The sequence below is a fragment of the Pteropus medius genome, unplaced genomic scaffold (assembly GCF_902729225.1).
Source record: "Pteropus medius unplaced genomic scaffold, Ma_sr-lr_union100, whole genome shotgun sequence".
Taxonomy (NCBI): Eukaryota; Metazoa; Chordata; class Mammalia; order Chiroptera; family Pteropodidae; genus Pteropus; species Pteropus medius.
The window spans coordinates 44521913-44543243 of NW_024344378.1; the positions used below are offsets into that span (position 1 = coordinate 44521913).

The 21331-nt window shown below is 49.5% G+C and overlaps 1 protein-coding gene across 5 annotated transcripts in view; it reads right to left on the minus strand.

The window, feature by feature from the left end:
- Nucleotides 1-21331, minus strand: part of LRRC20 (leucine rich repeat containing 20) — a 90096-nt gene that overhangs the window by 12324 nt on the left and 56441 nt on the right. For 3 of the 5 annotated variants that reach the window (XM_039872022.1, XM_039872021.1, XM_039872023.1), the window contains 2 exons: nt 8790-8957; nt 1442-4125 (listed from right to left, as the gene is read on the minus strand). In XM_039872022.1, the coding sequence (XP_039727956.1) occupies nt 3860-4125; nt 8790-8957 (434 nt within the window). In that variant the 3' untranslated portion in view covers nt 1442-3859. Of the gene's footprint in view, nt 1-1441; nt 4126-8789; nt 8958-21331 lie in introns of those variants that run through there. The other 2 variants (XM_039872020.1, XM_039872024.1) reach the window with 2 other exon arrangements.

A 21331-nucleotide genomic window follows, 5' to 3' on the forward strand; every position in this document is an offset into this window, starting at 1 on the left:
TGCCCCTGTGACCTGCTTACTCCCTGAATAAGGCCTTGCAAGGCTGAGCTCTGAGAGTCAGGGCGCGGGGGCTGCTCTCCAGCACTCTGGACAGAGACAGGAACAGGCAGCATTGGAGGCTGGATGGCTAACCGAGCATGGAAGTGTCCTGCTTTATTTTAAACAAATGTCAAAGAATTTCTTTTCTTGCTGTTTGTCTGTGTGCCGCCAACAGAGTGCCAACAGCATCCTGGATAATTGGAGGTTCTGGGTAATCCAGGCTTTACTACTCTGTGGTCAGCACAGAGAATGTTATTTGGGCAGAGACTAAGTGTGTGAAAGGTCTTTTGCCCAGAGACTCAGTTTGCTAGTTCCCTACAGGCAGACACACCTGGGCGGGAGCTGCAAACATGAGCTTCCCTCCCTCTTGTCTCAGAGCCATGTTTAATTTGCATGACTTGCTGTTGAAGCCTGTTTGTTTATTCCCCAGTCTCTCCCTCAGCATGGCTTCACAGCCAGTAAGTGCTCCCTGAACCGTCTGTCTAATGAGCACATCCCCAAGTTGCGTATACCTACTGCTCGTTGTTGGAGGGCACAGCTTGACTCTCTGCAGGCACTGGAAAAGGATGCTAAGCAGAAGGCATGAGTCTGCTGTGGCACACAGGTGGCTGCCACCTTGAAGGGCAAGTCATCCCCTCCTGAGCACCGTGACACTCAGTGTTCGGGAGGCAGGGCAGGCTCAGATTGTCACCAGCTAGCTGTGCTCAGGTAGGTAACCAAACCCAATGCCCAGGGAGTGGGTTGACTCTGTCCTCAGAGACCTGCTAGCCCAGAGAGCCCCTGCCTAGTCGAATTTTTGCCAGGCTTGAAGGCTGCACATTGGGTTCACTCCCTCTTCTCAGCTACCAAGTGCCTGTCTCAAATTTCTTCCTCTTTGGACCAGGAGTGACAGAGCAGCAGGCTTCAGGGTGTGCATATGTGGTGGGGGAGAGGGGGATGGGTTCCAAGGGGCTTGGGAGGATGCTACAATTCTGGGGGCTGGCCACTCAGAATCCTCCAGAAGGACAACTTTGGTAAACTTTCTTGTCCAGCCGAGTCCTGCCCTCGACGCTGTGGCCCTCTGTCTAATCCTTTAGCAGTGTTCCCTGCCTCTTCTGAACTGGCTCCTGGGTAAATGAAAGAAGAAATATGAAGAAGGTAAATGAAAGAAGAGGCCTAGCAGGCTGGAGGACAAGGGGTGGGCAGGGAACCTGAGCAGGCGGCATGTGGTCAGGATTTGGGGCGGGCTGAATGGCTGGAGGACCAGCAGACAGTGGAAAGTGATCACAGTGAACCTGCCTCCAATGCTAGTGGAACTATCTTCCCTACTCTGCAGCAGGGAGGAAATGGAGGCTGGCAGGGGTGAGGTGACTCGCTCGCGCTAACGATGGAAGCGAGGCTTCAGACCTGCCGCCTTTTCTGCTACAAAACTCAGAAGTCAAGGGAGGGGAGGGAGGAATGGAATGTAGCCAGGGTTGAGCAGAGTCTAATTCAGAGGCTCTTGACCCCAGAACAGGCCACAAACCATCAAGAGAGGATTGGAAGGAGGTGGAAGAGGAGTCTGCCCTAACTTCTGCTTTTGTTATCACCATGAGGGTCTCCCTTTCTGTGCTACCCAGAGCAAAGACAGGCAGGCAGGCCCAGGGAAACACTGAGAAGCTTTTTTGTGTGTAGTTCAAGCTGCCTCTTGGGCCCAGGGGAAATTCCGAGGGCAGCTGTCACTGACAGATCAAGGTATCCACCCTGGCAAGCTGGGGAGACCTAAGCCCCCCACTACGCTACTGTCTGTTCTGCCAGGAGGCAGGGCCTTGTGTCCAGAAACATCTGTGTTGGCCACTTGCTACTTACCCCGTCCCATCAAGGCTTGGGGGGTCAGCAGGATCGATGGCAGGCCTGACCTCTCAAAGCCCTTGAGGCCTTGGCATATCTCCCCTTAATTTGAGATCTCCCTGAGAGTGAGTCTCTTCTGGAAGGTGTGGCACCATTGGCCGACCAGGACCGGGGCTTGGCTAAACCCCAAGTGGTGCAAGGTAGAGAATGGTGGCTCTTGAAAGATGCAACCAGCCAGATTTCACATGTTACCTTTATAGCTCTAGGCAGAGGCTACTGACAGAGCAGCTTGTTGGTACTGGAGGACACAAAGCATACTATTTACTAATCCACATCAGATTAGGCCAGCCCCCCATCCCCAAAACAGCCTGGCAGCCTCATGGGTAACGGGAAGGAGAGCAAGAGGCCAGCTTCTCTGCTTTGACCTGTCTTCAGGGCTGACAGCCTTCTGTGGCAGGCAGGGAGCCAGAACTGTTAGCTAATCAGCCCTTTGTAAAATTCCCGCCAATGAGGCCTCTCCTAGGGAGAGCTGCCTTCTCTGCACCTACAGGACTCCCGCCAGGGCTGAGGGAGGCCAGTGTGGGCAAACTATACCCTTGCAACCTGCCAACTTGATTTGGCAAATAGTTTATGGGTGCCTCCCAGACATGTGACACCCTGCACCTGCTTCTCCATGCATCCAACCACACCCTCTTCTGCCATCAAATGAAGACCTGGAAACCTCTGGAACACCAAAGACCTTGGTTCAACTCGTGCCTCCACCACGTCTTTGCGCAGGTTCCTTAACCTCTCAGAGCCTCTCAGCTACCAAGTGGAGGTAACACTACCCATCCAGAAGAGAGGCCTGAGCAGATTAAATGAGATGATTAGAGAGAAGCTGTGCGAGGCACCCACAGCTGTTAGGTTGTGAAGTCATTATTTCCACTTGTGAAAGCATTATTTCCGCTTCTGCTCCTCCATGGTTTCCTCTGTGTAAAATCCATTCCCTGCGCCCCAGTGGAACAACTAGTGGTAACACTCTCCTCCCGACCCGCCACAGGGACAGCGGGGCCGTGCTGTGGAACGGAAGGATCCGGTCGTGCTCGCTCCCACTCCTCTAGAAGCCCCCCTCTGCCCAGCCCCCACAGCCCCGCTCTCTCCGCACTTGGTACCCAGTGATTATCTCAACCCCACAACCACAAGTGAGCTCTGAAAGCAACAAGGGCACCCAGAACCTCTCACCTAGGGGCAGCTTGATAGAGAGCCCCAAAGTGAAATAAAACCACGCGCCCGCTGCTCTGGTGACACCGATGAATTTATTCTGTGAAATAGGGTGAGGCTGGAACAGCGACATGAATGTCGGGGGCGGGTGACCCTGAGGTCCTGGTGGGCCCCAGACTAGGGAGGATAGCAGAGATGCCACATCCCAGAGGGTGTCTTCTCTTGACAGAGACCAGGAGTGTGGCTGCGGCCCCCTGGAAGGCTCTCCTCCTCCCCTGCCTGCCCAGGGAAGGGAGAGGCTGCTGTGACACAGGACCTGGACGCCCCATGATACTGGGCCATGGCAGGGGTACAGGTACCCCCTTGGGCACGACGTGCTCTCTCCAAGTCCCCATGGTGTCCCTCACTCCCATCCTTGTATCCCAGGGGACAAGGGCCCTGTACACGGGAAACTGTTCTGAGGACTGGCACCGTGGCCCTGAAAATGATGAAAGACTGAAAGTGGGGATAGGTGGCCATGAAATGTGAACGGAGGAACCAATTGCAACAGATGGTTCAGGAGGCAGAGTGGGCAGGACTGGGTGCCGGCTGGATGGATGTGGGGAAAAGAGGAGGTGGAGGAGATAGACTGGGATTCTTACTCAACACATTGCTGGCCCCCACCCCAAGCCTGGCGCCCCTTTTAGAAATGCAGACTCCTGCACCCAGGCCACACAACTTCTGATTTGGGGGGGTCTGAGAGAGGACCTGGGAGCCTGCATTTCTAACAGGCATCCAGGACAATTCACGTGTGGAATCTGTGGCACGTACCCTAAGGAGTCGTGTAAGGCTTATAGAGCAATTGTGCTTGGGAGAATGGTGGTGCCATTAGCACGGTCAGCTGCCTGGAGATGGCGCTTGGTACTTTCGGACACGGCCTCAGACTAGCCCTTCTCAGACTGCGCTGTGCATCGAAATCGCTTGAGGTCTTGCTCAGGGACAACTTCTGATTCAGGAGCTCAAAGGTGGAACCAGAGGTTCTGAATTTCGAACAAGCTCCCAGGTGATGCCCACACTGCTGCTGGTCTGCGGATGACACTTTGAGAAGCCAGAGCCTCAGCAAAGGTTCTCCAACTTCAGTGTGCATTCGCACCACCTGGGGTGGGACGGGGGCTTGTTAAAATGGATGACTGCCTGCCCGCTCCAACCCCAGTTTCTGATAGAGAAGGTCTGGGGAGGGACCTGAGAATGTGCCTTTCTAACAGGTTCTCAGGTGATGCTGCTGGTCTTGGGACCGCACTGTGAGAAATATTCACCTCAACTCAATGTGAGAAGTGAAACAGTATAAAGTAAATGCAGCCCAAAGTATCCCTACATAATACAGATGCTCTTTTTTTTTTGGTCAAAGTGCTATCGCTTTATCTATTAAATTCTTAACAAGAGCTTGTTTTCCTATGATCTCTTATTTTCTCTGAAACAGTGGGTGCTTAGGGGAAAAAACCTAGTGAATTGAGGGTTATGAAAAGTTAAATCCTAGCTTCACTGAAATAGTCTCCCTCTTAGCAAAATGAAGTATCCTAAATATTTGACATTCTCTTCACCTCCACATGTTCCAGAAACACAGTGAATTGCTGTGCAGCATCAAGTACTTGTGAGCCAGAGGTCAGAACTTAACACTGCTCCCGCACCCACCTTCAAGTCACGTGTGATGGCTGCTGGGGTGAAAGAGCTTACTTCTTGGTCTTTACAAGATGGGTGATCTACCATGTCCCATGTCATCGCTCACAGTCATACTAAATGCCTTTACTTCCTCCCAAACCCTCCCGGGTTCTCCTGGGAACCCCACTTCACAAGGACACGAACAGTCACCCTCTGCCCAGGAGTCTTCTCCCGGCACACCTCGGCACTTCTGACCATGTCTTACCTAGTAGTTTATGACCATGTCTTATCTGGTGGTTTAGCATCTGTTTCCACTCATACCTCCCTTACGGCCTGTAAGAAGTCTGAGGTCAAGACCTGCCTCTCGAGCATCTTTATAGCCCCTTTCTCCAGAGACTATCTTTCCCTAGGCAGGCTTGTTTATAAATATTTAGAAGCTTCCATATACCACTTTCTGGTTTGGAAAATATAGGACTATTCCATATTAGAGAAACTTGTAATTAACTGTCGTCTGAACAAATACTCTAAACTATAAATCCTTTTCTCCTGCTTGAAATGCCCAGAGCAAACAACCCTGTCCTGGCAAGCTTGTCCCCAAGGACCCAGGAAGGCTCCTAACAGGATGAGGGGATGAGTACCCTATATGCTGCTGTGTATGTGCTGGGGGGCCAGACAGAGGAGAAAAGAGGCCCCTTGACCCATGCTACTTCGTGTTCATCTGGACACGGCCCAGACCCGCAGGCGTGAGGAGTCTGGCCACAGGCAGAGAACATGGTAACACATGAGGAAGGGCTCCAGACTGAGGGCGCAGGCCATGCAGAGTGAGTGAGGTGGGATGCAATGGGGAGAGGCAGTCAAGTAGCACTGAACCTGTCATCTGCCTGGCTTCACACTCAGGTGAGTGAAGAGCTTATCCCCTCGGCTGGGGCCTCACTGTCCTCACTCCGCCCTTGAAAGTCAGTTGTCAAGAAGATGCAGGTGACTGTGGGCAGAGACATGTGTGGAGATGACAGGAGGGAAGAATGTATAGTGGGGTTGGGGGTGTGAGCTGCAAGGGGACGAGTGGCTAGGCTGGCAGAGAACAGATCCCTAAATCTCTGTGGGACGGCTCATGGGATTAGCTTTCAGTATTTTTTCATCGAGACCCATAGTAAGAAATACATTTTTACATTATGACCCAGTACATATATCTGTGCATGTACATAGTAAAATTGAAATAACAAGTCACAAAGCAGTACTTACCATGCTACATGTGATGCAATCCATCACGTGCTGTTCTCAAAGTACTAATTTGACTTCGTGACTCACTAGTGGGTCATAACCGACTATTTGAAACAATTTGCCCTTTTGTGTCCCAGACACTTCAGAGGGCCTTCCAGGCTTTGGAAATCCTGCACTAAACAGTGCTCTCAACCAACTGAGCACCTACTGTATGCCAGACACCATGCTCGATGCTGGCTGGGAGCAGGGAGCAGGGAGCAGGGTGGCTCCAGAGATGAGAGGACATGGAGACCCCCTCACACACACAGACCAGAGGACAGTCTGTACAAGATGGTAGTGACGAGACCACCGTGCGATACCCAGATGTACAATCTGAGGGTATTCAGCCACTGATGAGCACCAAGGAAAGACAGTACCACCTCCCAGGGGCTGGCATCAGAAAGCAGACAGAAATGTCCCTGTCTCTCCCAGCCTACATGCCCTGTGGAAGTCCCGTCCCTTCTCCCCTCTGTGGACTGGAGCCCTCTCTCCTCTCCCCACATTACGGCCCAGAGAGTGAAGGAAGATTCCTGGAGCCAGGCTAGACGCACGTTCTGGGGAAATCCCTTCGGAGTGAGTCTCCTTCTGACGGTCTGGGGGCTTGTGTTCAGCTGCCTATTCTCTACTTACTGAACTAAAGTTTTAAGAGAACTCATGTGTCTCAAATTTATTTCTCAAAAAAATTTTTTTAAAAAAATTTCCAACACCCTCTGAGAGTTCTGAAGGGGAATAATAACACACTTAGAAGATGTTCCAAGCCCCTACTACAATTATCTCAGTGAGATCTTGCAGGTCAGCTGTAACCGGTGACCACTGCAAGGCTACTTCCATAATGAAAGTCTGTGCTGCCCGCACCTCTTCACTGTGATTACAGCCTTCCTCCTCCAGCCAGGCTATGAAAGCTGTGTCCTGGCCTTTGGAAAATATATGGATCGTCCCATATCCCAGAAACTTCTAATTAATTATTTGAGAATTAGGAACCATCCAAGTAATGAAGATGGATCAGGGAGAGGTAGGAAGCAGAAACGAGGCGACTCCAGCAAGGGAACAATAGCGCCATATGCTCCTTCTCTCCATCCGGAGGGGTGGGTGAGAACATCCAAGGCCTCCCACAGTAGAGCAGGCCCTGGGATCGATGGAGCGCCTTTGGTAACTGCTGCGCACTTGGAGAAAATCAAGGGTAGGTAGGTACAGTCTCCAGCATCTCTATATCCCCCAGGCCTGGCCCAGGCTGGGCTGCAGAGGACTCTGTCATAGGTTGAGCTGACTGGGAAATAGCCCAGTGGCTAATGTCTCTTTTATCTGGCCAGTTGTGTGATAGGCACTTGGCCGTAAAAGTTAGGGGAATCTCAGCCTCAGTGTCTGCAGCTGTCAGATAGAGATGAGTACCCTATTGACATGGGCCTGTGCATGAGCCTTCTTGCTAAACTATGATGTTTCCAGGTACAGAGTTAGTACTGTCACTGCAGAAAGGCAGAGCTATGTGTATGAGCAAATGAACCAAAATAGCTGATCTCTGCTCTGAGGGCTGTTGCTCCTGAGGGATATTGTCAGCCTAGAGGGGAAGGATAAAGGGATCGTGCCACCCTGTACTGCCCGCTCTGGGGAAAGCCACTCCTTATACTGCTTATATGCCCACTCTCCCTGCTCCTCTGCTTGGGGGAAAGCCACATTCTAGGGTGGTGGGGAAAGAACCTTCATTTGAAAGTGGAGAAGAAGCTGAGGCTCAGAGAGGTGATGTGTCTTTTACAACTTCTCTGAGCCTCAGTTTACTCATCTGTAAACAAATGGATCCAAAACATCCAAAGGTTAGCTGGTCCCACCTCCCATTCAGCCAGGGCCAGAGTCCTGCCGGCAGCATCCCTGATAGATGTGATGCTCATCACTGCACGAAGCAGACTGTTCTCCATCAAGCAGCTCCAAACCACTAGAGAGCTCTTGCTTTTACTCAAATGGCATAGTGGCTGGGAAAGGGCTTATGAAAATAAAAGCATAATTGAAGGGGGTTATTATTAACACCATCGACATTAGAGGCAACATGAGAGGGTGAAATGAGGCTGCAGATAGGCTTCCTGAGCACTAAGGAGGCTGAGGGGGGAGCCAAGAAGGAGGGGTGCAGAGGGACCCTGGTGGGTGCTGGGTTCTCCCTGGAGAGACCAGACAGCCGCTGAAGAGGATGCTCAGGTCCTATGAGACTGAGAGGTACATAACTGCTTCAGCGGAGAAAAAAAACTATTCTCCCACCTGAGTGAGACCTGGCTCACTGGGGTCTGCTGTTTGCAGAAGCACACCTCTGACCTAGAGTGGGAGATGCTCTGGCTCCCTAGGGGGAGCATATTTGTACTGGAAGGCACAGAGAGGGTATTCTAAACATGTTTGCCTAGTGGCCCCTGCTTACCAATGGTGAAGAGCTTGCTGTGAAAGCCAAGAAGGGAAAGCTAGGGACTCAGGTAGGAGTCAAGGTACAAAGGGTCCAAGCTGAAAGGTCTTAGAGGCAGCCTAGGCTGGCAGATGCAGATGCGAGAGCGATAGCTTGTGGCCCAAGCATGGCCTTGGTAGTTTGGAACTCACTTTGGGGAAAGCAGACCTTCTACCTGCCAAGCGGAAGCAAGTGCCCAACCCAGCCCCCAGCAGGTCGCAGGGCCTCATAATGGTTACCTTCCCGCATTCAGTGCCCTGCGCTCAGCCATCTCAAACCAAAAAGCCCACCCCTGCCCTCATATCTGTGGAAGTCTGAATCCAGAGTCCTGTGCCTTGTGCTCCGTGAGGCCTTGTGAGCCTCACTCAGAAAGGAACTGCAGACAGAGGGAGGCACAGGGGCCAAATGGGCTGGGTCGACTCACCTACAATCTCGTTCTCCTCCAGATTGATGGTCTCCAGTGCCGGCAGGGTGGTGAGCTGTTCAGGGAAGTCGTGGAACTGGTTTCGGGACAGGTCAATGGCCTTGAGGTGCTGCAGGGTGCTGACCTCACTGGGAAGGCGGTGCAGGAAGTTCCCTTCCAGGCGGAGCTCTGCCATATGGATGGAGAAAGAGAAGGAAGTGTGAGAAGGAAAGCAACCTAGTAACAACTGCCTGACCCCACCCAGGCCAGGACGGCAGCAAAGAAGCCCCAGGCCCAAAGGAAGTCCTCCCCACCCAGGATCTGATTCCATGTTTATGCAAGAGGAAGGGTAACTCCCACTTGCGCCTGGGTGGTCATTCCCAGCGGGGCACTCTGCTCTTGGCTTTGGAATGGAAGGCCCTCCCAACAGAAGCCTGGGCCTAGCCAACGGGTCAGGATGTGCTGGCTCCTCACTCAGACAAGGCTTCAGCTCCAGGCCTTGACGAGACAGGCCAGGATGGGAAGCCCCCAGGCTCCTCACACCCACAGCTCCCCACATCCCTCCATCTGGAGGACACCACTTCCTACTGCCCTCCTGCTCAAGGGCCACCAGTCAAGTTCTTTCTGTGTCAGATGACCCTGCTCCCCAGCCCAGCCATAGCTGACCAGATGAGTGTGGGTTCCTACTCCTAGAGCTGACAAGCAACCCATACAGGGACTTGTGTGAGGAGGTGGGCTGCACTGGTGGGAGCTCCTCTGTTGGGAACCTGCCCAAGGCAGTTCTGGGGGTGGTGAGGCCGAAGCTGAAATGCTGTGTTCTACAGAAAGAAGCTGGGACGCCCAGACCGGCCCTGGGCAAGAAGAAGGGATGAGGGGCAGAAACCAAGAGTCAGTGTGGGGAGGTAAGGGAAGTAGTATAATGCAGGGCTTAAGAGTGGGGGATCTGGAGCCCCCACTGCCTGGGTTCAAACCCCAGTTGTGCCACCTACAACTTTTTCACTCAGTTATCTAACGCCATTAGGTCTCAGTTTCCTCATCTATAGAAAGGGACTACTAACAATATGTGCTTCATAAGGTTAGAGGGTTACATCTGTTAAAATGGGTAAAGCACTTGGCTCAGTGCCCAGTACAGAGTAATCACTCACACTACATTATCGTTACTCTTATAGCAGAAAGCTGTTGTGAAGATTACATGTATGCAAAGTGCTCTGCACAATGTCTGGCACACAGTAGGCACTCAATAAACATTAGGGCGGAACCTAAGGAAACAGAGGAAGCCAGCTGACATCAAAGAATGAGAGAGACAGAGAAGCAGAACCACCATGAGAGCACTCACGAGGACCTCGGTTTCTACTGGTTTCAGGCCCTGTCCTCATATGACCTTACAGAGTCCCTCCTTTGTTACGGGACTCAGGTGAGCCTCCCCACCTTGTCTGACCTAAAGGAAAATGAGGCCTAGAAATGTAACTCTTCTCCCCAGGGCTGGCTTCACGGACCTAGCGTAGTCACACAGGGTCCCAGGTTCACACTTGGGGTTGAATGTCCTGTGCTGCCATCTTGAAAATCTGTGGAGGACTGTTCCATGATGTGACTGCTGTCCATCCTGCCAGCTAGACCCAAGCCAGAACAGAGGTTGCTTTCTGCAAACCCCGCTTAGAGACTGATCATAATTCATGTTCATCGGACATAAATCAGTACCCCTCTCCTGCCACCATCTATGGGCTGGTTCCTAGAACAGGCTGTTGTCCTGACCTGGTCACACATGTAAAGTAACTTCCCACACATGGTAGCATTCATGTACTAGTACCCATGCCTACTCTCACTCTCTACCCTATTAATTCTTTGGCACCTGTCAAGTAGCACGGGGATCCATTGCCTAAGACATGCCTTGTAAGTTTCCCTTAATAAACTATACTGATTACCACACTGGCCTGGCCAGCCTCTTTCTTCAGTCTTTCCCCTTCACGTGTAGGGAGATTTTCAGTCTCAAGGCTTTACTCTGGGTCTGGGTGTAGAACCAAGTCTTAATAATTTTATCCTTGAATCCATGTTTTGTAAGTAGAGTGGGGGGTCACAGAGTCTCAGCTCATACGCCTGGTCCTGACTCCCACCACCTCCCCAGGGTGGGTTCTCGGCAGGCTGCTCTCCTGCCCGCCGGCACCCAGGACATGCTGGGCTCGCCCTCTTTGCCCCTGCTCTGCAACTGCTGCAGCCCTCCATCCCCAGCAGGGGCCTGGGCACAGGGAGGGTTAGTCAGGCACGTGCACCTATGGTGTCTCAGGGTGGAACCCAGTGGCAGCCGTCCCCTGGCACTCCTTTGGGCTGGCAGCACCAAAGTATCTTCGTGGATAGCAGCTAGAGTCTTGGCAGGAGGGAGCCTCTTGCTCACCCCTGCCCCAGGTACTGAGAACGACCTGAGGCAGAGGTTTAAAGATCCTTGGGATTCCTGGCTGGACCTCCCCACATCCCACCCCTGCCCTGGACAAAGTGTAGTATAGTCTAGCTTGTGGCAGGAACGGTCAGGCCTGAGGGTACGCGCACAGGTACCCTTCATCATGGGGGGCGGGGAGGACCCTAGGCCCTGGCTGAAGCCCACATTTCCTCCCTTCCTCCTTCCAGCCTTCCTGAGTCTGGCTTCAGTTGTCTTTCTGGCCCACTCAGGGCACCCTCTGAAAATAAGCAATGAAATCCAAATGCTATAATTTCATGAGACCATATATGAGTTAAATGCTCTAATATTTGCATTTAAAATTGGCATTGTAGAATATAAAAATGAATGGTAAAACTTGTACTAATAATTTGAAGTTTTAATATTTTCCTTACTCAGAAGGACATTAAATAGCAAATAGAAAAGCACTCTTCTTCTGCTTCGTGAATGAGAGTTCCTTCCACGTTTTCATTTTGCACTGGGCCCACCAGTTCTGTTCTGGCCTGCTCCTCCCTCTGCGTCCTCCATGATGCAGCCCTGAGTTGTGGGTGATGAGCCTTTCAGAGGTCCTAACAGCCTCTCCTGTAGTGAGAGCAGAGCCCCGCCCGAGGACTACCTGTACTCACACACCTGAGTGCCAGCCACACTGCAGGACCCCTGTTCCATGACCCTGGGGCTCTGGCAAATGGGAACAATCTGAGTCATCTTTGTTCCCTACATCCAGCTCCCTGAGGGGCACTTTGCGGTCACTGGGCAGACAGATATTTGATGAATGATGACTCTCCTCTCCACAGGAGGCAAACAGATAACACAGGCTCCCTGAGGGGGCCTGGCCTGCCTCTCATTCCCATATCAGGGGCATCTTGAATGCCAAGCCTCCAGCAGCAGAACCACTGCTCCCCCAACACAAACCTAGGACGCCTCCAGCAGCCAGGTACTTAGACACCCATGCCTTAAACCTGAAAACACCCCTATCAATTATAAGGTCAGTGTTGTAAAATGAAGACAGTACCTTTCTATAGGATTGCTGTGAACTTAAATGAACACATGAAAAAGGCTTTGAATAGTACGGAGCACATAGTAAATCCTATGTTAAGTATGTGAGATAGACAGAAAGATGGATGGATGACAGACAGATGGCAAACCATGCAGGGCACCTGGTGAATCCAGTAATCCAGTTAGTACTGAGTTCCCTCCTGGACTTGTATTTCTAACTGCTCACACTTAGAATTAGAAAAGAAAATGTTCTTTGCCTGAAGCTGTAATGAACATAAGACTATTCTTTGCTGTTTAGAAAGCACCCGCAGGGTTCCAAGGTTTTTGGAGCACAAAGCAGCAGGGAGCTAATAAACACAGCCACAACACTACAGACGCAAGGGTGTGTGAGCTTGTAGGGGGTCTCAGAACCTACTGGCTCAGTCCCTCCACACTATGGAGACAGACCCCACAGCTCAGGGGGCACCAAGAGTAGCTACTGTAGGGGTAGGGAAGAGAATCTCCTCTCTCTCAATTTCTAGCATGTTCAGAATTGTTATTTAAAAAAAAAAAAAGGTGGCCTTTTATCAAACCATTTTGGGCCTCAGTCTAATCACAGCCCCAAAGCAGCTCAGAACTGTGAGAAGCCTCCAGCCCTAGGGGCAGCTGCTGAGAGCCTTGGGGAGCTTGCCTCGGTATGCAACTTGCAGGTCAGGGGTGGTGGGGCCATAGAAGCTGACAGGGGGTGCTCTCAGAGGTCTCAGAGGCCTCGCCCAGCACCTTACCTGGCAGCTTGCTCCCACCTCGGGAATGCTGAGGGAGCATCCCTGACTGGTGGGAGCCTCACTCAACCCGCTGTCTCTGCTACAGAGGCAGGAACGTCTTGCCATCAATCAGCTGGGATGGTGGAGATCTAATCTGATGAATGAATGCTAGAAGGCTCTGCCCAGTGTCCTGGAGACAAGAACCAAGGGTCATGACCAGTCTAAGAAGCTCTCAGCATCTCTCACCCTTGCTCAGGGTAGCATGTTTAGGATCATTCCTGGGGCTGGTTGAGGGGCCACAACATCCTGAACAGAGGCACCCAGAATGACCAGAGAGGCTTTCTTTCCTGCAGCTCTAACAGGCTTGTCTTGCAGGCTGACAGGCGCTTGCCACTCATGTTCAGGTTTGGGGGGAATCATGTTAAGGTGGGGTTGGCCTTCTGCCTGGCTTTGAAGTCCCATAAATAAGGAGCCCAGGCTGAAGAGCCTTTGACTTTTCCCAAAATATAACTGATGTCATCCACATCCAGGACACAGTCCCACCTGGCTCCCACATGCCAATGAAGGGCTCAGCTGAGTCCCCATGGGAGAGTGCTGGGGGTCTGAGCACAGCTAGGTGTCAGAGTCTGACTAGGCTCCCCAGGGCTACACACTGACCCTCATTCTAACTTTCCCACTCCCAGCAATGCCCTGAGAGGCTCTGGACTAGGTCAGGAAAGGTATTAGAAAAGCTCAGGGTTGGACTCCAAAGATATTGACTGAAGCCACATTATGAAGAGGACCCAAGGCCAGACCAGGAGCCTCTTGAGGGCTAGGATCAGTGTGGTTCATCCTGTATCCTATGTGCCTAGCATGAGGCCTGACACAGAGAGGGTGCTCAGAAAAGACTGGCTGAATAAATGAATGAATGAATGGACGGCCAAACGGATTGCCACAGGCTGGCTTGACCACAAATTCCCCAAGTTCTTCCTGCTGTTCCCTGGCCTGGCACAAGGCTAATCCTGCAGCAGGTGTATGTCTATGTACGCGTGTCTGTCTGTCCATCTGTCTAGCTGAGGGAAGAGGTTACCCCCAACACCTTGGGGGTACATCCCAAATACTGCAAGGGGTATACTTATACTAGAAAATTATTCATTGTTTATCTGAAATTCAAATTTAACTGAGCATCCTGTATTTTATTTGCTAAATGTAGGAACCCAATGCTGGTGGTTTCATGCCCTAGACTCAAACCCCCCTTCCGGGCCCTGCCTACCTAGCTCTGCCTTCTCTGGCCAATCTAGGACCACCCATGCCCAGCCCCTCCTAAAAACAACAAACATTATTACCAGTCACCTTTCAGGGGCTGGGACCATGCTAACTGCTTTCCCTGCATGGTCTCCTTTAAGTCTCACGACCACCCCACAAGGTCGAAATTAGTATCACTCCCATTCTGCAGATAAAATGACTGAAGCTTAAAAACGTTCAGTACTTAAGGCCAAATTCTGCAGTGTGGTACGTGGCAGAGCTGGGATTTGAACCCAAATCCACTGCCTCCAAAGACCACATACAGCCCAAGTGCACTTTTTCCCATCCCCTGAGTCACACCAAGGCTATGGGAGGCATGGAGACAGACTTGAGAGAGGGGAGAAAGGGTCCACTCATTTTGGGGCGCTCTTCTCCTGCAGCCGCAGATACTCCTGATGCAGAATCGGAAAGCTGCCCCACACCCACCCTGCGTAGCCTCTCTTCTGAGCTCTAAGCCCTTCCAGTAGGAACCAACTAACATGACCACCTAGACGTCCCCGGAGATGGCAAACTCAGCAGGCCCACAATGTCAGCCTTCACCTCACCCCTGCCAGCCCTACTTCCAACCACTTTCTTCCTGACTCTCCCATCTGGGGCACCAGCCCCATCCCTCCAAATCTGCCAAGCCCTACACCTCTCTTCGCTACTTCCAGAATCTTCCTTCCCCGAAGAAGGGCCTCTCACCTGGACCACCTCTGTTAGCCTCCTCCCTGGCCTCCTGCATCCAGTCCCCTCTCCAATCAACAGTGCACACTGGGGCCCATTCAACCTCATGAGCTCACAAACCTTCAGTGGCTCCCCAAGGCCTCCTTCTCAGGCATTCACCACCATTTGTGATTGGGCTTCTAGAGCTCTTCCAGGTCTAGCATTCACACCTGGGTCTGTGCCCCAGGCTGTTCTGGAAGGACTTCTGGTGGGACTGTGACCAAAGAGACACATCGCAAGAGAGGATAGGACGTCCTACATCATCTTGCCGGATGCCAGTGCGGTTCTACATCCCATAAAGAAGTGGTAACCACAGTTAACGTTTTTATTTTTTTAGGACCGACTATGAGTCCCGCACATGCCAGCAGCTGCAGCTAATTGTCTCATTAATCCTCAGAACAGTTCTGCAAGATTTGTCTCATTCTGCTCCATTTGACAGAAGCAGAGCTGTGGCTCAGAGAGGTTAAGCAACTCACTCAAGATCACACAGCCAGGTGGCAGGGAAGCTGGGACTGGGATGACCCAGGATGACCTGATGTTAGCCACAAAGTATATGACAAAGGGGCTGGTAACAAAGGAGATGGGAGGGACAGATGTGGATACTCACTGAGTGACACTGTATCAGGCAATGTATTAGTTGTTCAAGAAATCTGATATAGTCCTCCAAGTAAAGTCCTAGCCCAATTTATGGATGAGAGAATCTGAGGCTCACAGAGGTCAAGTAACCTGCCCACAGTGACACACACCTAGCAGACTCATGCCTGGTGGTCAGATGTCCCCCATGTTCTTTGAGATTCATAGATAAAGGAGGGCAAATGGAATGACAGCCCCATTTCCTCTAGGAAGTGAGGTGGAGAGGGGGCCATCTTGACACCAAGATGGAGGCGGAGCTAGATGAAACTGAGGGGCAGCAGAATAGCTGCAGAGTCTTAAGATACTTTCATGTGAAGCCCAGTTTGCACATCCTCAGGAAAAAAAGACCAGTGTGAGACGACCTGCTGGGAGACATGCTGGCATCAGTGGGGGAGGGGGCTTCTCTGAGTCTCCACCACTGCGGAGCTGGAAAGCTTTTCATCTGGCTGATATCCTTTTAATAAGTGCTCAGTGTGTCCTGCCAGGTCTTTTTCTCTGCCATTCAACAGCCTTTTTTTTATGTCTCTGTCTTGTTCCAGCCATGACTCAAAGGCTCTGCAAATTTCCTTCCCTCACGTGCTCCTAGAATGAACATAATGCCGAGCCTTGCGCACGATTACACCAATGCCTCTTAGGTGTAGGGGAAAAGCAGAAAGGCAGAGACCCTCTCTGCCCAGAATGCTCAATACATGTTCCTTGAGCTGATGCTGAAACTACTGACCAGAGGTTACGGGCTCAGCAGATGCAAAGACCTGCCCCTAGTCAAATCCCTGCTTAGTCTCCAGCTCCCAGTCACCCTGGGCAGGCTGCCCTGTTTCTATAGTCTGGGTTTTGTTTGTTTGTTTTTTACTATAAAATGATTTATGTCCTTTCTCTTTCATACACCTTAGGAAAGGAAGGATTAAATGTTTATTGAGCACCTATTATATGCCAAGTGCTATACACATATCATCTCCTTTAATTTTCATAGCAATTCATCTCTTTTTTCAGAGTTGAAAAAACTGGGGGCTCAGGGAGGTTAGGTGGTTTACCCAACATTGCACAGCTGGTAAGTGGGGCAGCTGAAATCTGATACTAGATCTGTCTGGCTGCAAAGACACGGGCTGCCTCCAAAGAGGGGGCAAAGGACTTTATAAGCAGAGATAAATCAAGAGAATGATGGCCCTGAGGTTGAAGAGGCTCAGAGCCTGACAGACCCATAGGAGGCTCATTCTTCCAATGTCACCTCCCTACATTCTGCCGCCCCAGGTGTCAGAAGGCCAAGACTGCCCCTTCACACAGCATGTTTAATTAAAAAGTGCCAGAAAACAGGGCATTCCTGCCTCCAGAAGTGTTTGCTCAAGAACCATTCCAAACAGCAGGCTCTTTTTCCTAATCTCTTTTGACCTTTGTGACTTTCTGGTTTGAGTCCATCTGGTCAGACCCCACTCTGGAAAAGGGCAACACTCACTCCCATCCAATTACAGACTATTTGCTCACTAAGCGATCCATCCCAAAGGTACAAAATTCCCTTGACAAACTCGGTCTGGACTCCTTGGTCACTGTCCTTGGGAGGAGTAGGCCAACTCTGGACATGATTACACAGGTGGCCTGTTACATAACAATACATATAGCTAAACTTCTGGAGCACATACCACACTCTGGTACTCTCCTCTCAGTGTTTATTACCATGTTTTGTGTCACCTGAATCCTTGCAACAAGGAAGTGTAGAAAGAATTCCATTTTACAAATCAGGATGTTAGAAGTGGCAGAGCCAGTTTCTGACACCAGGCTAGTCTGACTCCCGGGTCCATCAAGCTGTTAGCCACTCTGCTTATTAACTCTCAATACTCTGACATACACAAGGCCGCGTGGGTAGCTACCGAGAATAATGTCTGCAGCTGGTTTATCTTGGAGAAACTTCAGAAAGGTGTACTGCTTAAAATGAGATGTTGCTGAAACTTGTTATCACCAAGGGAAATATTTGTTATCACTGTTTTAATATTTTTCCCTCGTTGTGGACAGACCTCTGGGGCCTTGTTTGTGCTGGAAATTATTTTCTCAAAAAAAGTAGTGATTTAGTCCTTAATCACTACTGAAGGTGGCAGGTGGCCTAGCACTCAATCATGTGAGCAGTGCTGGTAACTATCAGAAAAACCAAACGCTATCCCAAATCTAAAGACAAGATTTTATTGTTTTAAGCCACTGAGATTTGGGATTATTTGTACCTGATGCAAAACTGGCCTATCCTGACTGATACAGTTTAATTTTAAATGCATTTTCTGCCTACAAAAGCAGTGCATGCTCATTGTAAAATTACAGATATCACAAAAATACGGAACGTGGGAAACGTAAATCCCACATATTCCTACCCTAAGAGAGGACCAATGTCGTTTCGTATGCATACTTCCATATACATGCTGAGAGACAGATGGATGGGATGGACAGACATTGTTTCAACAAAACCAAAAATGTATTCATAGACTATATACTCTTTTGAGACCTGCTTTTTTCACTCGATAAAGCTTAGGCAGCTTTCCAAGTACTTTCTTGGCGTCTCCTTCTCTTGAGATCATTGCTCTAAAGATGAAGGCACTTGTGGGTATGAAATCACCTCCCTGCCCTAGTTTCACATTCTCCAGGGATGGCTGCTTTCTGAAGTCCAGCTTTAATTTAGTGGCAAGCTCTAAGAAAAAGCTCAGCTGCAGGGAAGCGGGGCTGACTCTGCCTGAAAGGTGGCCTCTCCCCCAGTGCAGAAGCTTTTCTGAAAAGCAAAAGGCACAGTGTAGTGGCTGGGGAGGCAGGGCTATGCACCCTTGAGTTCAGCTTCTTAATTGCATTAGGGTAATCAAAGGGGCTGCGCTGAAATCCGGGAAGGAAGGGAAGGCTTTCTCTTACTGAGCTTCAAAGGGGGCCCAGATCTGCTCTGGAGAGGCAGTGTCAGCCCGCTCCAGTGAATCAGACTCCTGCTCCATTCAGAAAGTGTTGAAGTGCTGGGCCTGCATGGGGGAGGGTTTCCAGGAAAGTGCTCTTTTACCGAATACCAGAAGTTTAGCTCTCTGGGTATGGGGCTTTTAACAAAAAGTAATAATGAAAACTAGCATCTGTGGAGGACTCCTACATTCCAGGTACTTGTTCTAGGAGTTTACATGCAAACATCATTGTGATTTTATTATAACCCACTACCACCAATTTGCAGAGAGATGAAAAAACTTGTCCAAGGTCACACAAACCCCAATTTTGCCCTAGATATTTGACTCTCCTTTCCCAACACCCCAACCAGGATTTAAACCCCAGCCAAACTCTCCAAGATAAGTGAGCCATTCTCATACCTAGCTCTTTCCAGTGCCTGTTCTCAGGGTAGATACTCAGCAAATGCCAGCTTATTTAGTGCTGAATGAATGAAAGGGGAAGAACCAGGAGGATCTGGTTCTGGTCTAAATCAGTATTTGTCCTTGGGCCCATCCTTTCTCTGAACTGCCTCATGAGAAGGTTTTCTCTGCCCATTTACAGCTGTGAGGATGAGTCGAGAAAGTATTGAAAGGCAAGATGTGCTGCAAAATACAGATATTTATGAAGCACCTACTACACATTCGTCCCTGTACTTGAACATGAAAAGATTCATCTTTGAAAAGCAAAAACACTCAATAAATTTCTGTCTGAGAGGTACAAGATTTGTGAGACTTAATTCTTGGATTATGGAGCCCTTAGTGGAAACAGAATTGAAAGCCAACATTAAAGGCAGAAATCAAAAGGGAAAATGAAAGAAGAAGGTGGATGCAGCTGGGACACATGATTTGCAGGAAAGTCACAGTGCTACCATAACAGCCTTCACTCACTCACTCAACCCACATTAATTACTCAGCACCTACCACAGGGCAGGCACCGCACGACTGTGGGAAAATTGTAGAGACCACCAGATCCCTACCTTAACAAGCTTACACACTAGTGGGGAGAGAAAGTAATAAGGAGGAATAAATAAGTTTATATCAGATGGCTTAGAAGGCATTTAAGGTCTGAGTGAAAGATGAGAAAAGGCCGGTTGGTCAAAGAGCCCAGGGGAAAGCTAGCAGAGGAAATAACAAGCACAAAGGCCCGAGGTGGGAAAAAACTGGAGCACGACCAAGGAACAGAAAAGAAGTCACTGTGCCTGGAGTGGGGAGAGAGAAAGGAAAAGTGATAGCGATGAGGCTGGAAGCAGGTTACGCAGGGCCTCAGAGGCTTTGGGAAGTTAGTACATTTACTCTAAGTGAGACAGGAAGCTAAGGAAAGCATCCTGAGGATGAGTAGGCATGGCCTAGTAGGTTTTGGGTCGATCTTCTACCCTGGAAACTCGTATATTATTAGTTCTAGATTTTTTTGTGTGTTTGTTTTTATTTTGCAGATTCTTTGGGGTTTTCTATGCAGACAATCATGTCATCTGCAAAAAGGGACAATTGCATTTCTTCATTTCCCGTCTATATGTCTTTTGTTTATTTTTCTTGTCTTATTGCAGTGATTAGAACCTTCCAAACTAGAGGAGACATTTTTGCCTATTCCTAATCTTACAGGGAAACATTTTATCATTAAGTCTGAGGTTAGCTACAGGGTTTTTCTAAATGTTCTTTACCAAATTGAGGTATTTCCCTAGTATTCCTATCCCTAGTTTGCTGAGAAGTTGTTTTTGTTTTGTTTTCGTTTTAAATCATGAATGGCTGTTGAAATTTGTCAAGCGCTTTTTCTTTGTCAACAGATGTGATTGCATGATTCTTCTTTAATCTTTTGTATGATAGATTACAGTGACTGATTTTCAAATGTTGAGCCAGCTTTGCATATCTGAAAAAAACTGATAAATCCCACTTGGTCATGACATATAATTCTTTTTATGAATTGCTGGGTTTGATTGCTAATATTTTGCTGAGAATTTCTTTGTCTTAGTTCATGTGAGATATTGGTCTGTAGTTTTCTTTGTACAGTTTTATCTGGATTTGAAATAAAAGTAATACTGGCTTCGTGGTATGGGTTAGAAAGTGTGCCCTTCTCTTCTATTTTCTGGAAGAGATTGTGAAAAATTGATGTTAATTCTTTTTTAAAAGTTTGATACAATTCTCTAGTGAAATCGTCTGAGCCTAGAGATTTATTTTGGGGGATCTGTATATTTATGAATAGTTATAAAACTATTCAGAGTATCTATTTTATCTTGGTCGACTTTTGGTGATTTTCAAGTAACTGGTTCATTTCTTCCAAGTTGTCAAATTTATGACTGCAAAGTTGTTCACAATAGACCTGGTAGGTTTTGAGTTTAAATCAAACCATGGAACTGCTTCCAGGCCCCCCTTACCAGGGGAGGGCAAAGAAAGCTGGTTCCCTGGGGTAGATGCCCCCACATCTGTCAAAGTCCAGTCTTGCCTAATTCCTGGGGCTTTATGTCGCCCCAAGCCTAGGAACTCAAGGCTTTCTCTGTTGTTTCCATTTCAAAGGAAGAAAAGAAGTGTGGCCAATAGCCCAGCCACCTGATTGGCAAATATGCTGAGCTTCCGACTAAATATAGCCTTAGCCAGTTCTAGCTTTGCTTCTCTCCCCGAGAGTCACAACACATTCTTTCTCATTGTTGGGTTTACAACAGTACCCAGGATCTCTCTACCCTCTTTCTTGGACAGAGAGAGCAGAGGTTCTCTGGTCCTGGGAACTGCATTAGGGGGGCTCCACATGTTTCTTCCTGCTCTCTTACACCAGAATTCAGAGTTGAACAACCTGGGATTTCAGGATTGGCAGGAGCTCTGGGAGAAGACCCTACTTCATCTCCCTCCCAAGAC